Source organism: Lytechinus pictus, chromosome 2, assembly GCF_037042905.1.
Source record: "Lytechinus pictus isolate F3 Inbred chromosome 2, Lp3.0, whole genome shotgun sequence".
Lineage (NCBI taxonomy): Eukaryota > Metazoa > Echinodermata > Echinoidea > Temnopleuroida > Toxopneustidae > Lytechinus > Lytechinus pictus.
Window position 1 is genome coordinate 49080458 of NC_087246.1, and position 22398 is coordinate 49102855.

At 36.3% G+C, this 22398-nt stretch overlaps 1 protein-coding gene across 1 annotated transcript in view; it reads right to left on the minus strand.

Moving 5' to 3' along the window:
- LOC129278413 (G patch domain-containing protein 1-like) overlaps nucleotides 1-21958 on the minus strand; it is a 40640-nt gene extending 18682 nt beyond the window's left edge. Inside the window, exons 1-10 of the mRNA XM_064095677.1 lie at nucleotides 21892-21958; nucleotides 11690-11821; nucleotides 11369-11454; nucleotides 9321-9469; nucleotides 5608-5714; nucleotides 4461-4768; nucleotides 3541-3691; nucleotides 2906-2964; nucleotides 1560-1719; nucleotides 1058-1306 (exon numbers count right to left, since the gene is read on the minus strand). Of these exons, the coding sequence (XP_063951747.1) occupies nucleotides 1058-1306; nucleotides 1560-1719; nucleotides 2906-2964; nucleotides 3541-3691; nucleotides 4461-4768; nucleotides 5608-5714; nucleotides 9321-9469; nucleotides 11369-11454; nucleotides 11690-11821; nucleotides 21892-21958 (1468 nt within the window). The remainder of the gene's footprint in view (nucleotides 1-1057; nucleotides 1307-1559; nucleotides 1720-2905; nucleotides 2965-3540; nucleotides 3692-4460; nucleotides 4769-5607; nucleotides 5715-9320; nucleotides 9470-11368; nucleotides 11455-11689; nucleotides 11822-21891) is intronic.
- Between the last annotated feature and the right edge of the window lie 440 nt (nucleotides 21959-22398).

The window sequence follows — 22398 nt, forward strand, 5'->3', positions numbered from 1 at the left end:
AGAACAATGATAGTAATATGAATACTATTACTACTGATAATAATAATAATTATAATATCAAGAATAAAACAACAGCAACAACAAGAAAAAGAACAAGGAGAAGAATAGCAAAACAATAAGAATAATAATAATCATAATAATAATGTGACTATGGCGCCAAACCACTATCGAGCATGCTTTAGAAACGAAATAAAAGCATCCATGCTGACCCTGAACGAAATCACTCAGAAATTTACAGAAATAGGAACATTCTTAAATTTCCTATTCAATACAACATAAAAACATTCACAGAAATTTGGAACAAAAAATAAGAATATTCCTACTGAAATGGAACACCTGGCACGTATGAGTAGGAATCATACGAGACAGGTCTTTTAGAAGAATTTCACTCAACAAAGACACACTTTCTATGCTTTCAAGGACAGGGATACATTTTAAATCAGGGCAAGGCAACTTTTCTTTAGGGCACATGTCTATATCATGATGCAAATGTAAAAAAAAAGTTGAAAAGTGCATAACAAATCTCTCTGAAGCTCAATGTGACGGGTATTGATGCCAATCAAAAGGACATCCACAACCATTTAATCTGATTGCCTTGGATTACTTGAAGTCCAGGGTCCCGTTTCATAAAGATGTCCGTAAGAGCGACTCTAAGAACAACTTGTGAACCTTTCTTACGTGCTAAACCATCGCCAATGAACGTTTTGGTGTATAGCATTTACCACAAGAAAAGATCAGCAGTCATTCTTAAAGTCAATCTTAACTTAGGAACAGCTTTATGAAACATCTACCTGGGCCCCATAACACAGGTTAGCGATTAATTGCTAGTTTGAAAGATCAATTTTGATTGGTCCCTAGTCAGTCCACTGAGCAAAATGCGCATGCAACAATGATCTTGATAGGCCATTCCATTCAGCGATTAATCGCTAACCTTTGTGTTATGGAGCACTGGAGGGCTTTTCCACAATGAAGGATATGCAGGAGCAAATGACCCCCTCCCTCCAATTTTAAAACTCTTGAAAGATTTTTAAAAGATTGAATAATTTCTAGAGCTCACCTTGGTGTCTGTTCTGCAAGTAGAGCTCGTACCTCTGCTGTTTCTCCTCATCCTTGGCAAAGGGTTGGAAACCTGACCCTGTCGCTTGGGAAGTAGCTTCTTGGGTGGGGGCAGACCAGCGGGAAGCACCCCTGTCCAATTGTGTTCGATGCCGAGGAGCATCCTGCTCCAGACTGGATGCTTTGTCACGGGCTTCTTTAAGTAGGGCCAGGTCCTGACTGGACAACAGCTCATCTACGCTCGAAGGTCCTATAGCATTAAACAGAGCAAAGTTTTAAGAAACAATGACAATATTTCTTAAAGGGAGTACTCAATGACAGAACAACTTTCCTCCATTAAAAGAGCATATTTTCATTAGTAGAAGACCATCTTCCAAAAGTATAAAAATAGATATGTTATCGAGAAATAATCAATCAATGAGTATGAAAAGAATGCAGCATATTTTTGTGGATTCACTGTGGCTCAGTTTCATCTCAGCTCAAGAAAGTAAAGAAATTTGTACCTGGTAGTCGTTCTTCTCCGAGCATAGCAGCTCTCTGGTCTGCACTGAGCGTGAACCGACTGTGAGCTTGCGTCTTGGGAGGGTTAGGTGTCTCCACGGTAGGAGTATTGAATTGATGAAATGGACGGAAGTCCCTTGGCAATGATGGAGGATGGAACACCTATTTGAAGAAAATAAAGTTCACAGAGAAAGTGACTTGATGGTGGGTTCAGTGTCCTTGTTCATAAAGAATATCTAGTGACTGATTCTCAAATATAGATTAATGTGAACTTAATTAATATGTGATCATCTTAATAAAAATCATGCTTGCATTTCCAGTTTCTGTGTGGTACATAAATGCATCGCTACCACATATTAATGAAATGTATGCCGAGGCACTTCAGCATGAATTTCAGTCAGATTTATCTCTTTGAGGAACCATCCCAGCCCCTCCCCAGATCCACATGTTGAAAATGGTGAAAAGGATGTATTTTCTTAACTAGCAGAACTTGATGTAAACTTGATATGAGTTACTGTTTCTAAAAAAATATGCTTAAATTCCCGAATGCATGAGGTACATAAATACATTGCTACCGCACATTGACTAAAGGGATGATATGTTGAATATAGTGTAGGTCTTGGCACTTCTTAAGGAAATGAATTTCAGTCCGACTTATCTCTTTGTGGGTGATGATGAGGGTGTTACTTTACCTAGCTAGAAGATATACCTAATTGCAAGAGGTTAAACACATAGTGGTACTCGGGAGACAATGAATGAATCAAAGTTCTAAATTGGACTGGTCTAGCTTTCCCTTCAGAAAAGAGTTATTGGAACTGAAGAAAAAATAAATAAAGTCCCAGCAAGATATTTGGTAACAGTTTTGAAAGGTCAAAATGCTGTAGTGTAAAGGTCCCTTGAATTCAGAAATAAAGCAATATGAATGATGCATTACCCAAAAAGAGGTTGGCCAAAATTACTCAACAGGTGGCACTAGACCATTCAAATAGAGCAGTCCAAAACTGACTTTATAAAACAAAACATTCCAAGTAATACCTTGGTCACATTTGCTCTACGGCGGCCGTACGGCGAGTCGAAAACAGCCGTTTTAAAATTTTTTGTCCAACCACATATAGGTGGTTTGAATTAAAATTAATAAAACGGCTGTTTTCGACTCGCCGTACGGCCGCCGTAGAACAAATGTGACCAAGGTATAAGTGATGGAGAAGTTTTGATTTCCAAATTCAAATTACATTAGTTGGCAATCATTCTGGAATTTGTATTTTACGGCTCTTAACAAAAGTCTTGTACCTTCAACATACAAACATTTCTTTGAAGAAAGTTAGATGAAACAGGATCTAGTAATTACCTTTGTTGAAATTTTTCCTTGAGATGCAGCTTCGAATCCATCAAGAATATCAACATCACCTTTACAATAAAAAAGAAAGGTAAGGATAGAATAACATATCTATATCTAGATGATATTTCCTTGAAAATGCACAATTTATTTCTACACCAAAGCACTTTGCTATCTACCATACAAATAGGCCGTATAACGGAACTCAACAAAATAAAAGTAATACCTAAATGGATTGAGTTTATTAAGAATTTGGATACAAAGGTGATGTGACAGATTGATTGACTATAACCAGTATTGAGATTACTCAGAACTAGAAAGTATATGAGACCTCTGATCTTGTTATCCCAAGGACACATTTTCAAATAAAGAAATATCTAACATACATAAAGAAATTAAAGAATGATACAGGAATAAGTAATAAATAAATGGGTAAATGAATGAATGAATGTATGAATGAATGAATGAATAAATGAATAAATAAATAAATTAATAAATAAATTAATTAATTAATTAATTAATTAATAAATAAATAAATTAATTAATTAATTAATTAATTAATTAATTAATTAATTTACATTAATATTGCAGAATTTGATAGAATGAAATTCTCTAATAATTTGCTTCAAAGGGTTTTTATAACTTACTTGAATGTCGAGGAGGAGGTCCTGTCCAACCAAACATCCTTCTCTCTGTTTTTTCTTCCTCTCCCCCTAAGACACGGTCATAGTTAGACATCCGGTCAGTGGAGTAGACATCACTCTCTTCTTCGTCCTCAAATGCTCCTATTCCAAATGCCTGTCATGGGGCAAAAAAAATGAGAATTGAAGGCATGATGAATGATACTGCTTGAAATTTAGGCACCAGTTTTTTATTTTTAGAAAGGACCCACACCCACACAACACAGGCATAAGGATGATATCCCCAATCTGTTCATTACCCCTCTTACAAAAGTCAGTGACAATCAGGAGAGAATGTAACACTTCATGAGTGATTAATTACAATTACATAAACCAGTTAACAGGGGAAGTCATGGAATAAAAGTTTGTCCAGTTGTAATATCATGATGAGATATACATGTATAGATATATCGTTTTAATAATTAATAAAAAAATAAAAATAAAATAAAATAAAATGGTGTCCACATAAGAATTTTTCTCCCATTCAGGATAACATGTCACAAATTTGCAATTGATACAGGAAAATCAGTTAAGGTTTTCATTATTATGATCTTTTTCCTGTGACCCTGGTAGGTTGGATTTGGGTAAACTGGAAAGTGTATGGTTTGCATGACCTTATCTCAGTGCTTACATATCATATCAATGTACATTCCTCATTAAAGAAACCCAAAATATCAACTATTTTACATCATATGAGGTACAGTATATACTCAGCGTCAATTCACTATGGTTTAAATATAATACATATTTCTTAATCATATCCTGCAGCCCTAGCTGCAACTATGTATATATAATATAGGAGGTAATAGGGGGTAATATAGGAGCACCTTGAGCACCAAGCGAAGATGGATACATGCGCAATACAAATCCTACATTACAATACTCACACGACCCTTTATGCCTTGTCTCCTGTTCTGCTTCATGACTGGTTCATCAAACAGAGTTACATGGCCACCGAGTACTGACCTCGAGTCCATTCCTTGGTAGCCGATGCCGTGCTGGTCATCCTTAAGGGCGAAGATGAAGTCCTGAATGTCGTCGGGAGCAAAGAGGAAGCCCCGCATGAAGTCCTCCTCATCGCTATCTTCCACAGGGCCATCGTCGTCCCCTTCCTTGTTGTCATCAGCGTCACTGTCGTCATCACTCTGTTGTCCCAGCACCGGCGGTCTAGAACATCCGTACACTCTGCCACCACCTAAAAGTAAAGGTTTCGAACTGAGAATTTGAGTACAATATTATTACATTAACATGAAAGACAGGCTGTGCAGGTATGAGGAAAAACCATGTGGTGTTGTGTGAAACACGATTGTGTCATAGCGGGTAAATATACATCATTAACATTTCATGTACCAATCAGTGATGCAAGGTTTATGCATTTTCACCGCTTGCCAGATGAGCATTTTGCTAGAGAATAACTCAAAAACAGGCTTTATTTCATAAGCCTAAAGTCTGTACAATCATTCTGATTTGTACACAGAATGACTGGATAATTTCTTTTTTGTTTTCAAGAATACACATCTAATTTTCTTCACTTTTATGAAATGGAGATATGACATGGGTACCCTTGCATGCATGCTTAGATTGATAAAACCTACAGTTCTAGACAAGCTTTGTCCTGCTTTATTACCTGCTTATTTGGCACCGTTTTTTCATCTTTACCTATGTTAATACTAATGAGTAAAAAGTTTTTCCCAACATATATGTAGCAACCTTGTCCCAATAAGAGCCAAACAAAGAAATCCCAAAATAATGATCATGAGTTGTAAGTCTTTATCCATTTTTAGGCATTAAATATTGCAAGTCTTATTTTTCTTTTACAAATTGTAAACAAAAAATGGAATCCGTGTTTCAATGACGTCACATAATTCAGGCTGTTGAAAAACACAATAATGCCTATTTTTGAGTCCCGCTAATTTGAGGGGAGGGGGTTTAAACAAAATACTTTAATAGCTGGCTAGCAGTTAATACATGGTACTGTTCTGAATTAGCTTGTAGGCTTTTCACTCTTAGCTCCAGTTTTAGAATTGAATTCACCTTTATTTTTCTTTCTCTTGCTTTTCTTCATCCTTTCCATCTTTGGTCCAACCCCTTGTCCAGGTTTCCAGCCCATTCTGCGAAGAAGCCTTGCACCAATCGTCTCACTGTAATGGACAATGAGGGGGAAACTGCACTTTATAAACACATGCATCATTGAAAATATCCTTGAAATTTGAATTTATTCAAGAACTGCATTTGGGTATTTTTAATCTTGCCACAGACCTATAAAGTTCCATGATATATTAATATTTGCAGTACCTTATATCGGAAATTTGATCGATACTATTGATATCATGATCTGGTGAACTCCAAATTGGACAGGTCATATGTCAATACCTTTAGTAATAGTCATTTTCACTGTACATGCTGCTTGCATGTGTGTGTGTAATAAATGGACCAGTCCTACAGTTGATCTTGTATGTTTTTGTGTTTTAGATTTCAATTTTTTATTCTACAATTGCACAGTAACATACATATTCCTGAATGCACAGAAAACAGCAATATACCTATTATGGACGATATTAACTGTAATGTTGAAAATGTACGTAAATTACTTAATATTTTTTTCTACAAAGTCTGTTGGTCCAGATGGATTAGCTCCATGTATTCTTAAAGAAGGAGCCGATGAACTCGCACCCTCGCTTTGTGATTTTTTTCAATAGACCTCTTTCAACTGGAGATTTGCCTTTAGATTGGCGCTGTGCTAATGTGTCCCATTTTTTAAAGGGGCAATAAAGAAGACCCAAGTCTTTTTAGACCCATATCCCTCACTTCATAATCTATTAGAAAGAATTGCTTGTATAAACAACTTGTTCGTCACTTTATAATAAATGCCAACAATATCTTACATAACAATCAACATGGGTTTTGTGAAAAGAGATAATGCGAGAATCAATTGATCGACGTCATTCTAGACTGGAGTAACTGGATGGACTCCGGTTGCAATTTTCACATAGCATTTTTAGACTTCGCTAAAGTGTTTGATACTGATAGCATCTCACACACATTTAGAGTTTAAAGGTGTGGATGGATGATACCATGACCTGGCAAAAGAATGTAGAAGAATCAATGAAGAAGATTGGTTCACGGATAGCCCTCCTCAGTAGGCTCAGAAAATACCTCATGATTGACAGTTCAAAAGTCTTAGCTAGTTCACTTATATTACCGTACTTTGATTACTGTAGTAATTCTTGGAGTATCTTAAGGATGGCTTAATTAGACAGCGTAAGAAAATGGCAAGTCTAATTCTAAAAGTTAATTTTTCTACACCTATTGAACAGGTGCTCCATAGACTCAAATGGGTTTCGATTGAAGAAAGGTGGAAATACCATAAATGCAAAACAATTTACACTATCCTTAACGGCGAAGTGCCAATATATCTCTCTGATCTCGTAGTAAGATCTAGTAATGTCCACTCATACAGAACTAGAAACTCGGTTCACAATGGTGTAGTGGTACCGCTTGTACGCACGCAGGCTGGAAAAAAGGCCTTTTCTCATAGTGCTGCCATTCTTTGGAATCAGCTGGATAGTGGTATCCAAAGTGTAGTTTCAAGGCAATCCTTTGCTACATCTTATTGGAGAGAGAAACTACTAAATTAGAAAAATATACCCTTATCTGACTGGTTCCAGGGACGAGCAATCAAGTAAACACAAAATTAATCAATAAACATATGATCATAGGGAATATATACTTATATGGATTTGCATATGCACAATCTATATGTTGACTTTTGTTCTACATACACACATGTATTTCAGTATGTCTGTGTGTATGTCCTGCACGTTGCTTGTCTCTTTGAACATATTTTCTTCCTTGTTTAATACTTTTTCATTGCTTGTATATATTACATGTATGTATTTGTTACTTGTATGCACGGCCCCCAAGGAAAACAGTGCTTAGTCCACTGATAGGGTTACCTGGCTAAACAAAACGAAATAAATAATAGAGTTTAAGCTAAAATGCTATGGTATTAAGGGCTCAAATTTGAAATGGATAATGATTTTTTTTTCTAACTGCGAACACATCGTGTGGTATTAAATGGAGAATATTCAAAATGGATTGACATAAAATCAGATGTGCCTCAAGGGACAATCCTTGGCCCCATACTTTTTCTGTGTTTTATATGTGACATGTCCGATGGCATTGTTTCTGAAATGAAACTGTATGCTGATGATTGCATCTTATACAGACCAGTAAATTCTATACAATATTGTGTAATTCTGCAAAATGATCTTGACATGTTAAAGAATTGGTAAAATAAATGTAAAATAATGAAAATGTCCTGAAAAGTTTTGAAGGTTGACTTTGCATATAAAATGGATGGAAACGACTTAACTACATGTATAAGTAAGTCTGAAAGGTATTTAGACATTTTGATTAATGACACATTAAATTGCAAAGATTGTTGTTAAGAAAAATATACTAACTGCAATAAAATTATCGGTATTGTGAAAAGGAAATTTATGAACTGTCAAAGATCAGTTTTTAAGACCCTTGATGAGTCACTCATTTGACCATGTTTAGAGTATTGCTGTATAGCATGGGACCCGTAATGGGCAAACCATATAGAATTACTCAAATGTATACAGAAAAGATACGTGAGAATGATGTGCCGAGATTGGCAACGGAGTTTCAATGTACTTTTACCAAAATTTAATATGCTAAATTTGGAAGCTAGATGAAAGCATCATAGACTTTTTATGTTCTATAAGATCACTAGTAATTTAGTTCATGTCAATGTAATAATTTAAACCAGCATACAGGATAGGTAGGAACGATCACAATAAGAAGGCAATCACGCCCTTTGCAGATTACTATCAAAACTCTTTTTATGTTAGAACTAGGTTGGAACATGCTTCCTAGAAATGCAATAAATAGCACATCTATCTCTACTTTTAAAAATTTACTCAAGGCTCACCTTAAATAATATCTATTAAAAATGATTTCACAACCTTTCATTTTTATATCCTTAATAATGCCTCACAGCTAATTTATAATTAATTTTGTCATATTATGTACAATTTTGGCTCACACCACAACTCAAAAAGATTCATCATTAATTCATTATATTTTGTTATAATGTTATCTCATGTCTGTTCTATAATTTTGCTCTAATACAATGTTTTTAATATTTTCAGTAGTTACATAAATCTATAAATGTTACTTATGTCCTTATCTAGGGTAATTTACATTGTTTTATTTTTCAATTGTTAAAACTCATGTTTTTATCTCAATGCTACTTTATTGTAATTATATCTTTGGGATTCAAACTTGTACAGGTTTTTCAAACCATTTTTGTATCCCTTGACATGTTTTACTTTGTACGTTTTACTTGTCTAAGTAAATCCAAATACAAATACAATTAATACTAATGTGTGAGAGGGTTCATTTGTCAATCTGCCCTGTATTCTTCTTTCTTCTGCTATATAGTAACATGATTAAGGTGAGTTTTCTGCAAAAATACTCATCAACTAACAATGTGTCTTTCTAAAAACTATAAAATCCAGTTGAAATCCAAGCGGGAAGTGTGTTGCCCCTAAATCATTATGAATGCTGGCTAGTCTAGGCTGTAAAGTGTGTTGTGCAAATTCTCCACCATCCATTTATGTGCCTTGAACTTGTAAGTTTGGAAGAACTGGCACAAAAAACATATGCAACTCTCGAAGAGGGATTCCCAAGCTTCATGTCTCGATATGCCTTCAACTTACTCTGTAGGTTTGATTATGTCTTGTATCCTGCCATCATCAGGAATAATGTTAGAGTCAGCAGCTGGTCTTTTCTTGGGGCCGACCTCCTCACCAGCAAACCTTTGAGTTGTTACAAGTTTCCTTGGAGCTATCCCATATTCTCCTTTGTCCTGTCCAAGGAATAGATAAAGACAAAGGGCTGTTTCATTTAACTTGCTATCAATATTAAAATACATAGCAGTTATGAGGAGCTGATTATCTAGTTGCGTATTCAATGGCACGTACATTACCCCGGCTATGGCTCAAGCTGCTAAAGGCATTTGGTGTATTCAAGGAATTGATCCTGATGGGTACCCATATAACTCACCTGGGTTGAGTGCAGCATGATGTGGATCAATTTCTTGCTGAAGGAAAGTAGGTCATGGCTGGGCATCGTACCCACAAGCCTCGGTTTCAAAGTCTGGAGACTAATCCACTGGGCCAAAGCGCTCCACAAATTACACGCTACTGTCATAAGCTACTGAAATCAGTTGTCTGATTGATTGAGACTTGAGAATAATTTTGTCACAGGATTTAAAGGATTACTGTACCTGTACAACAGCCACAGGTGGATCCAGCCTGATAAGACACAATACTTTGGACTAGCCCACCATTGTGCAAGTAAAACATGTAAGTCTTGCAAAAGGGTATCTCAGCTGGATCAATAACAGCTATTAATAAAACAGATCCAGATTATTAAAATTTGTTTCAAAAAGTTTGCTAACACCCTAGCTTGTGAAAGAATTTAAATGCAGCCAGTATGTATTTCACAAAACAGAAGTTAATAAAGAGTTTGCACCAAACTATTTTACTAAACACGCGATTCAATATAGCAGCAGTGCTGACTTTGAAACGTACTATAAAATAATTATTCACAAAAAACACCATTCATATAATGATACAATACTATGTTCATTGACATTGGACCTTGACCATGTGACCTAAAAATTGTCAGTGATACATGTAGTTGATTACCCCTATATCCACATTCTATACACTATATCTATAAACTTTGGAAGTTATGACAGCAATCTAATAATTACCTCTAAAATGGCCAAAGTTCAATGACCTTAAATGACCTTTGACTTTGGTCATGTGACCTGAAACAGGTGAGACAAAAATGGCATATTGCTATTGTGATAAAGAAATTAAACACTGTCAAGTGAAAGCATATCCAATATGTCTGCTTCTATAAAATAGTATCAAGGTAACTGATGGAATAGTTTTAATAACTTAAAGATAATAACAAAATTCATATTCTGTACATCACTTATTTCTCTTTCTGACCTGTGACCCATTAATCTCAAAGTTTGATCGCTTATCTCAGACCCGGGGGGGGGGGGGGGGGCACTCAGCATATAATGCATAGTGGGTATGTGCCGCGGAGAGGACCCCCATTTTTACACTCAAATTTCCGTTCCAAGGCATAGCATTTTTGTCTTATTGAGAAAAGGAACAAAGAAAGCCGCTCCAAAGCATAGCATTTTCTCCTTATCGTGAAAAAAGAAAGAAATCCGCTCCAAAGCTTCGCATATTTTCCGTTACGCCGTTCCGGCCGAATTGATCTGCTACAATGAGCCGAAATTTTGGTGAAAAGCGGCCGCAGAGCGCTGTCCGACTGTCGCCTCTGCGCTAGCGCACCTGGCGCCCGTGCCGCCGGGCTAGCTGCATGCACGTATGCCCGTTCCATATAGGGATGCATACGCACTCACACGCAGGTGACCCGTTCCAAGGACCCCCGTTTTCACAAACATTTGTAGTTCCGAAGCCCATTCCGAGGACACTCCTTTTTACAATAAGCCCGCTCCAAGGCCCCCGTTTTTTGCCTCACCCGCGGCACATACCTACTACTTTTTTGGTCGAGTACCCCCCCCCCCTCGGGTCTCAGACCTCCCCGACAAATAAATCTGACCCATATTGTCTTTCTGTAGAGCTAACAGCTTTTCTCTGCTTTTGCAGCTCATTCTTAAAAATATTTTTGAAATAGTCGTGCAGATATATATATATTGGAAGGAGAAGGGTAAGCTCACATCTTCATCCATGAAATCTTCAGGTCTGTGTTCATGTTGATCAGCCCTCTTTGCTCTTGAAGAAACAAAAGTTGATGGGGTAAAACCTGCAAGTAAAGAATAAAACACACAGGGTGGATTTTATGATAATCTATAAACTCAGGTGTGGCTTTAGATAAATACTTTAGGACACACTTCTATGGAATGCTGGGTTTCTTTATCTTCCTCCAATAGTTATGGGAAAAAAATAATGTACCAAATAGTTTATTAAATTTCATAAACTCTACTCATATTATAACTTCTCACATTTGATTTTATAAAAAAATTTAAAAGTCATCATACCTTCTTTTGATCCCACTGTATTAAAAAAACCAGCTGAGAATCCTCCAGTAAAAGCTCCATGAAAACGCTGACGACCCTGTTGATCACGAACAATCTGGTCCTGTACAGATATGGGTTTCGGGAGGGGCTCATCTGTCAAATAAGAAAACAAATATTGAAGGTTTCTGTGAAATATAATTTTTTTTTAAATATGGAATTAAGGGTTTTCACATTTTTGCATTATTTTTAGTGTAGTTTGGCACTATGGTTTTGAATGTGGCAGAAAGACCAGACTTAAGGCTTTGATTCATCAAGATATGGTGGTTGTGCTCACATTTTTCATGCAATATGCTATAGGCTACCAATGTAAGTAGACTTTGTTTGGACGAACAGGGGCCACTGCAGAAAAACAATAAAATACAAGTCCAAAATGCTCACTGCTGATTGAGTGAATATCCAAGTTGTGTATGATTTCTGAAGTTGTGTTCAATTGCTATCCTTTCCGAAAACCCCAAGACAACTGATGGAGTAATTTTGAAATCTTGAAAAAAAAAAAATCTTTTTTCCCCCCCATAAATGTAGGCCTACTTCTTTTTCCTTGTATGTACCTAATACCTCAGTCATATTTGCTCTATGACAACCGTATGGCAAGTCGAAAACAGATATTTATTTTTATTCAAACCACCTATAGATCTAAATAATTATTATTTACAATCAAAATTTAAATTTTATTATTTAATACAAATAATTTTAATCTATGAATTGTTCTCCAAAAGAGCAATTCGTAACATAGCTTATCGTAGCTCCGTCATATCGCAGCGGTTCAAGGGTCAAGCCTATTTGTATTTGCAGAGTTTACGAATGGATAAACAAGATCATTCTGCCCCATTTATCAGTCGACTCTACCCTACCATGCCTATGCCTACAAGCAGCTCCAGACTTAGACCAAAAGCTTTGGTCTCTTTTATGTTGGTTGTTCTGCTGAACTCCGTTGGTTCTACTCACCAAATACAGAGACCAAAGTTCTAGCTCGATCTGTACAGCGACTCAATGGCCATATGTTTATGTCTTAAGTTCGGATAAAACGGGGAAGTGAAGTTGCACGACAGCCGAAGTAAGTCACTGTTTTTTCCCCTTTTAAGTTTATTTTTCCCCGTTTTGGTCTGAAATGCACCAAATAATAATCTTAATTTTGGTACAATTCTTTTTCTATATTTTTATGAAATAAAGACAAAAATCGATGTGCCCCGTCGGAGGGATTTTGCATTGTTAACCGCTTAAACCCCTAATGGTGGCTGCACGATAGCTCAAAAAGAAAAATTCTGTCTCATTCGTTTTCCTTCTGTCAAAATTAAAAACAAAATGGCCGATCGATACCAAAACGAACGCAACATAGACGTCTAACTTTTCTTTTTTTTTAGGGTCCAGTTTGTGCCTCGATGTCCGGATATGTATGTCACGATAGACCTTCATCCATACAATCGAGGTAAGTGCATGATTTATTTTTTCCCCTTTTATTTGGAGTGCTATTCCGACCCCATTCTACCCCATTTTGGAGAGTATTATGTTTGACTAGTATTACACGGACGACTCCTGGGCGCGGGCAGGAGCTCCCTGGGTCACTCAAGGGTTCATTACAAGCCGCCGCGCACAGAAAAATCAAGCCATAGAAGTTGTGTGGTGTGGACACTGGAAGTGGGATCGCAGCACGCGAGACCCACTAGTTAGAAATCCACTGCCAAACGCGGTTCATGGTGCGAGGTGAGTATACTAATACTAACCTCGCAATACGTGAGTGCCCTGGGTTATACGATAGCGAGCCATCTGTGTACGAGGTCGAGGTTAGTATACTACTGTAATACTAAACCTCGCAATACGTGTGAGTGGTCGAGGTCGAGGAGAAATTTTAAAAAAAATAAAAATTTAAAAACTCCTCGAAACAGACAGCTGCCAGCTGTCTACTCCAGACTAATGACGTTAAGCACACACACTGACAGCCACATCCCTCGCGTTCTAACTTCTTTGCTCCAGTCTTTCGGAGCTCAGAGGCCTGTTGCATGAAAGGGTCTTTCGTAGAACCATTCTACGTAAGAACAAGATATCGCTCAACTGTTTCACAAAGCCGATTTGGGCGATACGAAGAATGGTCCTTGGAAAGACACCTCCAGACATGTCCTACGTAGGCATGATCTTCTTTGCACACCGCCCGCCACCGTCGGCATTGAGAGAAAATGCGTTTATGGCAAGCCACGTACACTGACATATCACCTTTAAACATTTTTTAGGGTTGCACACTGATGCATTTTATCTGGGATCAAGTTATTTTTTATATGGGGGCTAGTTGTCATCAATATCAGGTCGTCTTTTTGCACGGCAAGACGACCAAAAACAGATGTCATTTTAACTTCTCTGGGCATTATGTCCGGGGGTAATATATAGGCCCAAATATTTTTTTTGATGTTTTCTTTTATTCTCCGTCCTATCCCCACACCATTTCCATTAATTTTTTTTGAAATATCGAAATGGGCGGCACCATCTCTCTGACCCCTCATGCTTTCTCATTATAGATAATTAAACAACATGAAAACAAATTTCTTTAATAGAAAGTATGTAAAGTAAAAAACGTGTTTATAGAGTTCTATAAAAAAAAACACGATACAAAACTAAAATGTTAAACTTGGTAAATCAGGGTGCGACATAAGCGCTTGCCCGATTGCCCGGGGCAAGTAAAAGTTAGAGTCGGGCAAGTGTTTTGAAGTAAAAACAAAAACTGCTTGCCCGAATCGGGCAACCAAAATTCTCACTGTGAAATGAAATTTTACAAAGTTTTCCCCTATTTCACAAGAAAAAATACAGAAAAGATAGAGAAAAAACAAAGTTAACAACTTCGCTCAATTCATATTGCAAACCGATTTGCGCTATTTTCTTAGATCTACACACAAAGACACACACACACAAAGTCAGCATAGAAACATGTACTAGCTGGTGCACGTGGCCGGGCCTTCCTCCTGTGTGTGGCAGGCATGAAGGCAGGCCGTGCACACCTGCACTCCGGACCTGTACATCCCCGATCAATCAGAGTGAACAATCTCACATGAAAAATAGTTTTTCCACCTAAATAATCACAAATCGGCAGGATTTTTTTTATAATTAGATATATGGATTTTCAGATTACTGATTTGGTGATGTGATCGGAGGAGCAAGTAATCGAGTTTTCATAACTAGTTGTTTCAGCTTTCGTTTCAAGTCTTGTGATTAGTGCAAACTTGTAGCTGCGTGTGTGTGATGCCTTGATTATTCATCTAATTTTTTTAGTTTGACATTGCAGGCCTGGACATTGTCTTGCTTTGAAATATTATTATTTATTCTAAAACATTTAATTTTCTAACAATTTTTAAGATACATGAAAAAAAAAATATATATCAGTAAGATATTTGTTAAATAGATGATTGGATTTTTTCGTTTGATCTTTGAACTTTCTTCCTCTTTACTTCCTTCCTTTCTGTCCTTTTTCTTTTCTATCCTTTCTTCAATCCTTCCTGCTGGCCTTTTTTGTTCCATCTTTCTTCATTTTCACTCTTTCCTAGCTTTTTTTCCTGATCCTTTCTCTCTCTCTCTGTTCATTTTCCTTTCTTTCCTTTTCTTAATTTCCTTCTTTATTTCCTTTCTTCTTTCTTTCCTGAAAATATTCTTTGCTCCCTCCCTCTTTTTTTTCTTTCTTTCTGTCATTCCTTCTTCCATTCTCTCTTTGCTTCATTCTTTTTTCCTTTTCTTTTCCCTTATTCTTTCCTTCCTGATTTTTCTCTGATTTTTTTCTGTCCATTTCTTCTTTCTTCTATCCTTCCTGAACTCCTTTTTTATTCCATCTATATTTATTTCCTATAATTTCCTAGCTTTCCTCCCTTTCTTTAAGTCTGTGTCCATTTGTTTTCTTCATTCTTTTGTTCTAATGCCCCTCATTGGTTTTTCTTTCTTTCCTTCTTTTTCTTACTCCTTTTTTTTATTTCCTTCTTTTTAATTTCCTTCATCCTTTCTTTCCTTTTTATTTTTGTTCTCTCTTTCCTTCTAATTTTTCTTCCAGCATTTTCTTTCTTTTTCCCCTTCTCTCTTCCCTTCATTCTTTCCTTCTGCTATTTAATTCTTTATTTCCTTCCTCCCTTCATGTCTTTTTTAATTTTTTCTTCCAAGGAATAAAGGAAACCTTTTTTTCTTCATTCTTTCATCCTCCATTTTTTTCTTAACTTTCTTTTTTTTCCCTTTTTTCACACATTAATTAATCTTCCATTTCTTTTCCTTTCTTGTTTTTTCTACAGTATACATGTATCTAAAAGGATATAGGATTTTTTCTTTCCTTGTTTTTTCTATATCTAAAAGAATAAAGGATTTTTTTTCCTTTCTTGTTTTTTTCTTTATCTAAAAGAATAAAGGATTTTTTCTTTCCTTTATTCTTTCTTTCATCCTCATTTTATTATTTCTTTCATCCTCATTTTATTCTTTCTTTTCATTTTTTGTTTCTTTCATTTTCTTTACTTCATTTTTCCTTCTTTCTTCTTCATTCTCCTTTCTTTCCTTTTTTCTCTCTCCTTCATTCTTTCTTTCACCCATTTGTTCACCCTCCCTTCCGTTCCTTTTTTCTTCCTTTGTCATTTTCTTCTTTCTCTCTCTCTTTTTCTTTCTTTCTTTCTTTCTTTCTTTCTTTCTTTCTTTCTTTCTTTCTTTCTTTCTTTCTTTCTTTCTTTCTTTCTTTCTTTCTTTCTTTCTTTCTTTCTTTCTTTCTTTCTTTCTTTCTTTCTTTCGTTCTTTCGTTCTTTCTTCCTTCTTTAGTTATTTTCAGTGATTCCTTTTTTATTTTGTGCCTTGGTCATATACAAAAGTACATGAAAAAAAGGATAGAGGAAATTAATAAAATGGCATATTGACACTAATTTCAGTCATGGCAGGCAAGATAAAATCATTTTGAAAAAAACCCCAAATATTACAAATTAGGTACGCAGGCCAGTTCATGTTTAAATGAGAGGAAAAAGCAATGGTATATAAAACCGCACTACTTTCTTTTGAAGCAGTAAAACATTTTGAAATATTTTTTTCGGGCAAGTGAAATATATTTTCGGGCAATTATTTTCCAACTATTTAGGAATTCACTTGCCCGATCGGGCAAATGCTTCAAAAAAGTTATGTAGCACCCTGTAAATCATTCATTTATTTTTATTTCATTTTCATTATAATAATTTTTCTTTTGCTGAGATTAATTTTAATCAATGAAAATTAATTGTCGGATTTGGGCTAACTTGAGATGTGAAACAGTGAAACAAAACAAAAAATCTGCAGTAACAAAATAGCTAATTGAATTTAAGATACAGATTAGGCCTATAGCTAATTACGAATCCATCACAATTATTACAATTATGAAGATACGCTAGTTCATTAAAGAAAAGATTATGGAAAGTCCATACGAAGAGGCGCATTTTAAATCGTAGGGTAGGCCCCTTTCGGCCCCTATATAAAAAAATGTTAAAGCAATAATGTAGTCTCTACTCCTCAACTTTGAAATGTTGAACATATATATTTTTTATATTCTTAAACCTTATATTCTTATATAAGCTTCCATATATTAAGCGATCAACTTTAAAGATGACCAACGTTTATGATCATTGTAATATTTAGCATTATTTCTGTAAATAGTATTTTTTTCATTGCGGATTGCACACCTTTTTCTATGTTTTAATTGTTATTGCAAAGCACTACTTTATCCACTTGGACATGTTTGCAGCAATTTTCATATTTTCCTGGTCTTCGGTTACTCATGCAACTGAGGCATGTTTATACTCTAAACACTCACATTTGCATTTCTTGCTTTATATCTGACAAATAAAATAAATAAATAAGATTTTTCATAGGCAGCCTCTCATATTTTCCTTTTTAGTCTTATACAATCAGACACTGTTGATTTTGTTTACTCCATGCAAACCCTATTTTTACCTAACAGATATCATATTAACAAATAATTTGCAAAATCATCATTATATATATGTATTCTATAAAAAATCAGTATATTTAACTAATAAAATGTCAAAATTACTTAGTTCAATAAATTTTTATGTCGGTCAAGGGTCTCTTTTGTTGAAATATCAATGAAAGGTGTCTCTAAAAGGACACCGTGTTCTACATAAGGGAAATAATAAAAAATTTAATTTTATCCAGTTATGTTTGTGAATCTTGAAAGTTTTTCTCTTTTTACCTCATAAAGTACCCTCCATACATCAATTCTACAATCAGTAATAAATAAAACATTTGATCCCCTTTTATTGAAATATATGATTTTATGAAAAGTCGTCATTCCGAAATAAAAGGTTCAGGTGACGATGAAGACTAAATATTTTTCCGATACTATCGATATCAAACGATGTCGCGGACTTGATAGACAAAATTGCCTTCGTGAAACGGAAAGCGCTGATTTGTCGCCAATCTTCCTTTCTCGGAAGAATGGTCCTTGGACGTTCCAACGTATCGCTCATCTCGTCTAGACAGCTGGCAGTCGTCTGTTTCGAGGAGTTTTTAAACATTTTTATTTTTTAATTTCTCCTACACAGACGGCTCGCTATCGTGAAACTTACAATGCAAAATCCCCCCGTCGGGGCTCATCGATTTTTGTCTTTATTTCATAAAAATATATAAAAAGAACTGTAGGCCTACCAAAATAAAGATTATTATTCCGTTTTGGCCTGAAATGCACCAAAACGGGGAAAAATAACTCAAAAGGGGAAAAAACAGTGACTTACTTCGGCTGTCGCGCAACTTCACTTCCCTGTTTTATTCGAACTTAAATAATACATATTAAACATATGGGCTTTAATATGGCCATTGAGTCCCCTGACACTGACAGCCCTGTACAGATCGTGCTAGAACTAGAAGTAGAACTTCGGTCTCTGTATTTGGTGAGTGGAGCCACCAACATAACACTAACAGAGACCCGAAGCTTTTGGTCTAATCTCGTCATGCAACGCCAACAGGCCCCAGCTCAGCTAACGCTAGCTGAGCGCTAGCTAATAGTAATATGCAGTTGCAGTTCGGCCCTCTCCACGTACGTGCATAGCGCCAACTTAATGTGTTCCGCCATCTTGCTTGTTGGTTGCCGATAAAATGCGCGTTTTCAGATTTTTTAACGCTCAGTTATTATCCATGACTGAAACATTGACCAATCAAAAACTAAGATTCTACAAGAAATATGAATATTCATATACGAAAGTATAAACATAGATAATTCAGTTTTATGTGAAATTTAAACCCAATACTTCAAAATATGGTTAGTTTTATGTCTCTAAAATGACCCTTAAAACCAGAATTTTATTAGTAAAAAATAAAGGTTTTCCCAAGTTGCCATGGTAACGCGGTCTGAGATATAAAAGCTTAGCAAACACTTCATTTCAGTGATCGAGGATGTATTTGTTTACGGTATACGTCTACATAAATTATAACATTTTTTTCCAGACCATGGATGAACTTTCAAAAAGAGACATTTTAGGCAAGTTTTTACGATTTCCGGCAATTTTCTGACACAGGCACTTTGAAGAGGTAATTTTTACAGAATTAGAAGAAGACATCATGGATTTTCCTAATTATCACGACGGATATGCAACTTACTTGTAAACAAATCAAACAAAGTCTATGATACATTTTCGATAATGCAAAAAGAGACATTCAAGTCTCTGATTGAGAGCCGCAGATTGAACATTCGCACGGCGCAATGGTAGCGTTTTCGCCGAATTCGTCGGGGCGAAAACTCCAAGAGAGCCGTACCACTCACCAGTCCCGAACGCTGCGCTGTATGTTTGATGATTTATCTGGTGCCATTTCGTGCTTATAAACTTGTTTTTTCTACAATGCTACTATCTCATTAAAATTGTTTGTCATGATAACATTGGAAATATTATCGTTTAATGGCCCAAAGGATCGACTGTAATAAAAGATACTTTGAAATATTGTCAGAGAGTGATTAGTTAGGTGATGTTTATGGTCAGAATTTAGTCATGGCTTCGGGTGAACTTACGCGAACGCGGTCACTTGCTCACGGGGCGAGTCGGCCTGGCCCTTTGGTGGAAGGCCGTTAGGCAACGTGCAGTGCAGCTAGAGCAGAGTTGGGGAGTTATAGGTATAAAAATACTTTGAAATAAGTAATCTGCAAATATTTTTGTCTTATCCCTTTGGATTACTTAGATAAGAAATTCAAATTCTCAAAGTTTAAATCAAATTTTAGACAGTGACAACAAAGAGTGGTGCTGTATGGGGGGGGGGGGGTGCATGGGGTCTTGCATGCCCCCAATTCACGAACAAGAAAAAAAAGGAAAAGGTAAGAGAATCTTGCGAAATTGTTCAATTGGATTTTTGTAACCAAAAGTCAAAATTATGCTTATGTCGCTTGCTTGCAACTATATATTTTATAAATTTTGCCTGATACGCCATATCGTAGTACCCTCAATTATTTTCACTTGTTACGCCACTGACATGACTGATATAACATCTACTAGTTTATGATAACATTATTTGGTTGCGGGATCAAAGCATCAGCTATATAGCTAAACATTTATACTTTATGCCTGTTCAACTTCCAATACAGGTTTAGGCCTGTATTTATGAGATGTTAAGATCTATGGGTGCCTTTATTATTTTCATTTTCAATTAAAACAATTATTAATTATGTATTAATTTAGTATTAACCTCGATGATACATTTTATTGTATTAAATCGTACAATTTCTGTTGTATTAAGCCCCTTATTAAGCCCTTTTAAAAACATGCTCAGTAGCAGACCCCCCCCCATATATAAAGACAATAGAAGTGTATATAGAATTAATTGAACCCCCCCCCTTATTGAGGACAAAATGAAAAAAAAATACTCAAAATAATCGACCGCCCCCCCCCCCCTTTGACGAGGCAGCTGTCGGTGGCCTGATGTCTTCATTGACTTCTTTTTGCTTGTAAAAATAATATTAAAGAAATAGGGGCTACTCTAAGTGTCCCCTGTGAAAATTGATTTGGATCTGCAAGTGCATGAGGCTAGCTGCGCCCCCTCCAACGTCATAGCTACCCCATATCTTTAGGTTCTAGCTCTCATATTTTTCAGCTCCCTGGTTTTTTGGAAGAAAAAAAAACGAGGCGAAAGAAAAGAGTGAAATAAATGAAATACGATTAATCAAAATTTGAGTTGTTTGAAAGAATTATACTTATCAGAGAAACTAAATTAAATTCTACAACCATGAAGAATAACAGCAATCTTGATAAATTCTGTTTTTTTTTTCAAAATCAGAACCAATCAACCTTTTTCTGATTATTCTGTCACTTTCCATATTTTGGAGAAAAAAATAAAAGTGTTCATCGACGCCCTGTACTGCATGATGAAACTGTATCCCCACTCGGCCCTCGTAACCCCCCCCCCCCTCTCTCCCTCTCCCCCTCCCCCACCACAATGCCCCTTGCTCATTTCTCTTATCTCACCTTGACCTTAATTAATTAATCTTAACTATTTGGCGGTACAGTCAAACGTGACTGGTCGCCATCATAGTTTCATCCCCAACAAACAAGGAACAAACAATAACAATTCTGTTTTTCGACCCAACATCATTCCTTTCAATACGCGTAAGGCTATACGTGGGCATGCACAAACAACGTGGGTTAACAAAAACTGACCCGCGTTTGGACTAAAATTGTGATTAAAATAAAAATGTTATAAATATGAAAAAAATATGTGTATAATGAAGGATAACTGATAAACGGAAAAACATCAATCGCTAATTCATAAAAATGCTGGAAAAGATTTGACAGAGGTTTTTAACAACGGTAATCAAGGGGAATTAGTGTATGGGTGAATGGCGTTCGAGCTTTAGCCGAGCGTTAGCCGGAGAGGGCGCGGGCCAAATCTGCCTGAATCTGGCAATATGGCGTCGTCCATTAAGCTGACGTTAGCCAGCGGCGACTGCACGTACGTGTCTCCTGCCTGCGCCCGGCCGCGTCCGTCGTCAACAACCCTCATCCTCACGAACGGTGGCAGAGCTGAGCCAGGGCAGACGCCGGGCGCCTTCGGGAGCAAGGAAGGCGTGGAGAGGCCAGAGCCGGGGGCCGGGGCTCCAGTGCAGAGCCGAGACTAAACTAGCAGATCACGCAATTTCATGGTTTGAAATGAGCAATGAATCAAAACTTCAGTGACAAAAGACAAATATGATAACTCACCTTCCTGTATTATCTCAAGAGGAGTTCCAAAGGACACAAAATCTTCATTATCTGAGTCGGAGTCCATCGTCGATTCGTCGCTTTTAAGTTTTATAGTTGTTTTTTGTAAGGTGAAAATATATGGTGTTTTCAAGTGAAGAATAAAAAATGAAATTTCAGACCGAAACTAACTACGCCGCGTCGGCAAAATTTTCCCCCGGACTTTTCCCTTGTCGACTATGATAATTATAACTTATCATAAGATAACCAAATAAATGAAAGAAAACTAAACAAACCAGATTAATTTATTTAATTCCAAATCCTGGAAGAAAATTCGAACAAGCATTTGTCTAATCCCTTAAATGAATTCGACTTCAAAGAACCTAAACAGGGAAACATGTTTATAATCATAATTATAGTCTCACCATTAAAGTATGTCCTGGTATGAAAGAAGGGAAACAGAAATGCGGATCTGCCATTCGATCAAATCCACTTTTATATAGGAGCTTTAATTATTATTTCCTGTCT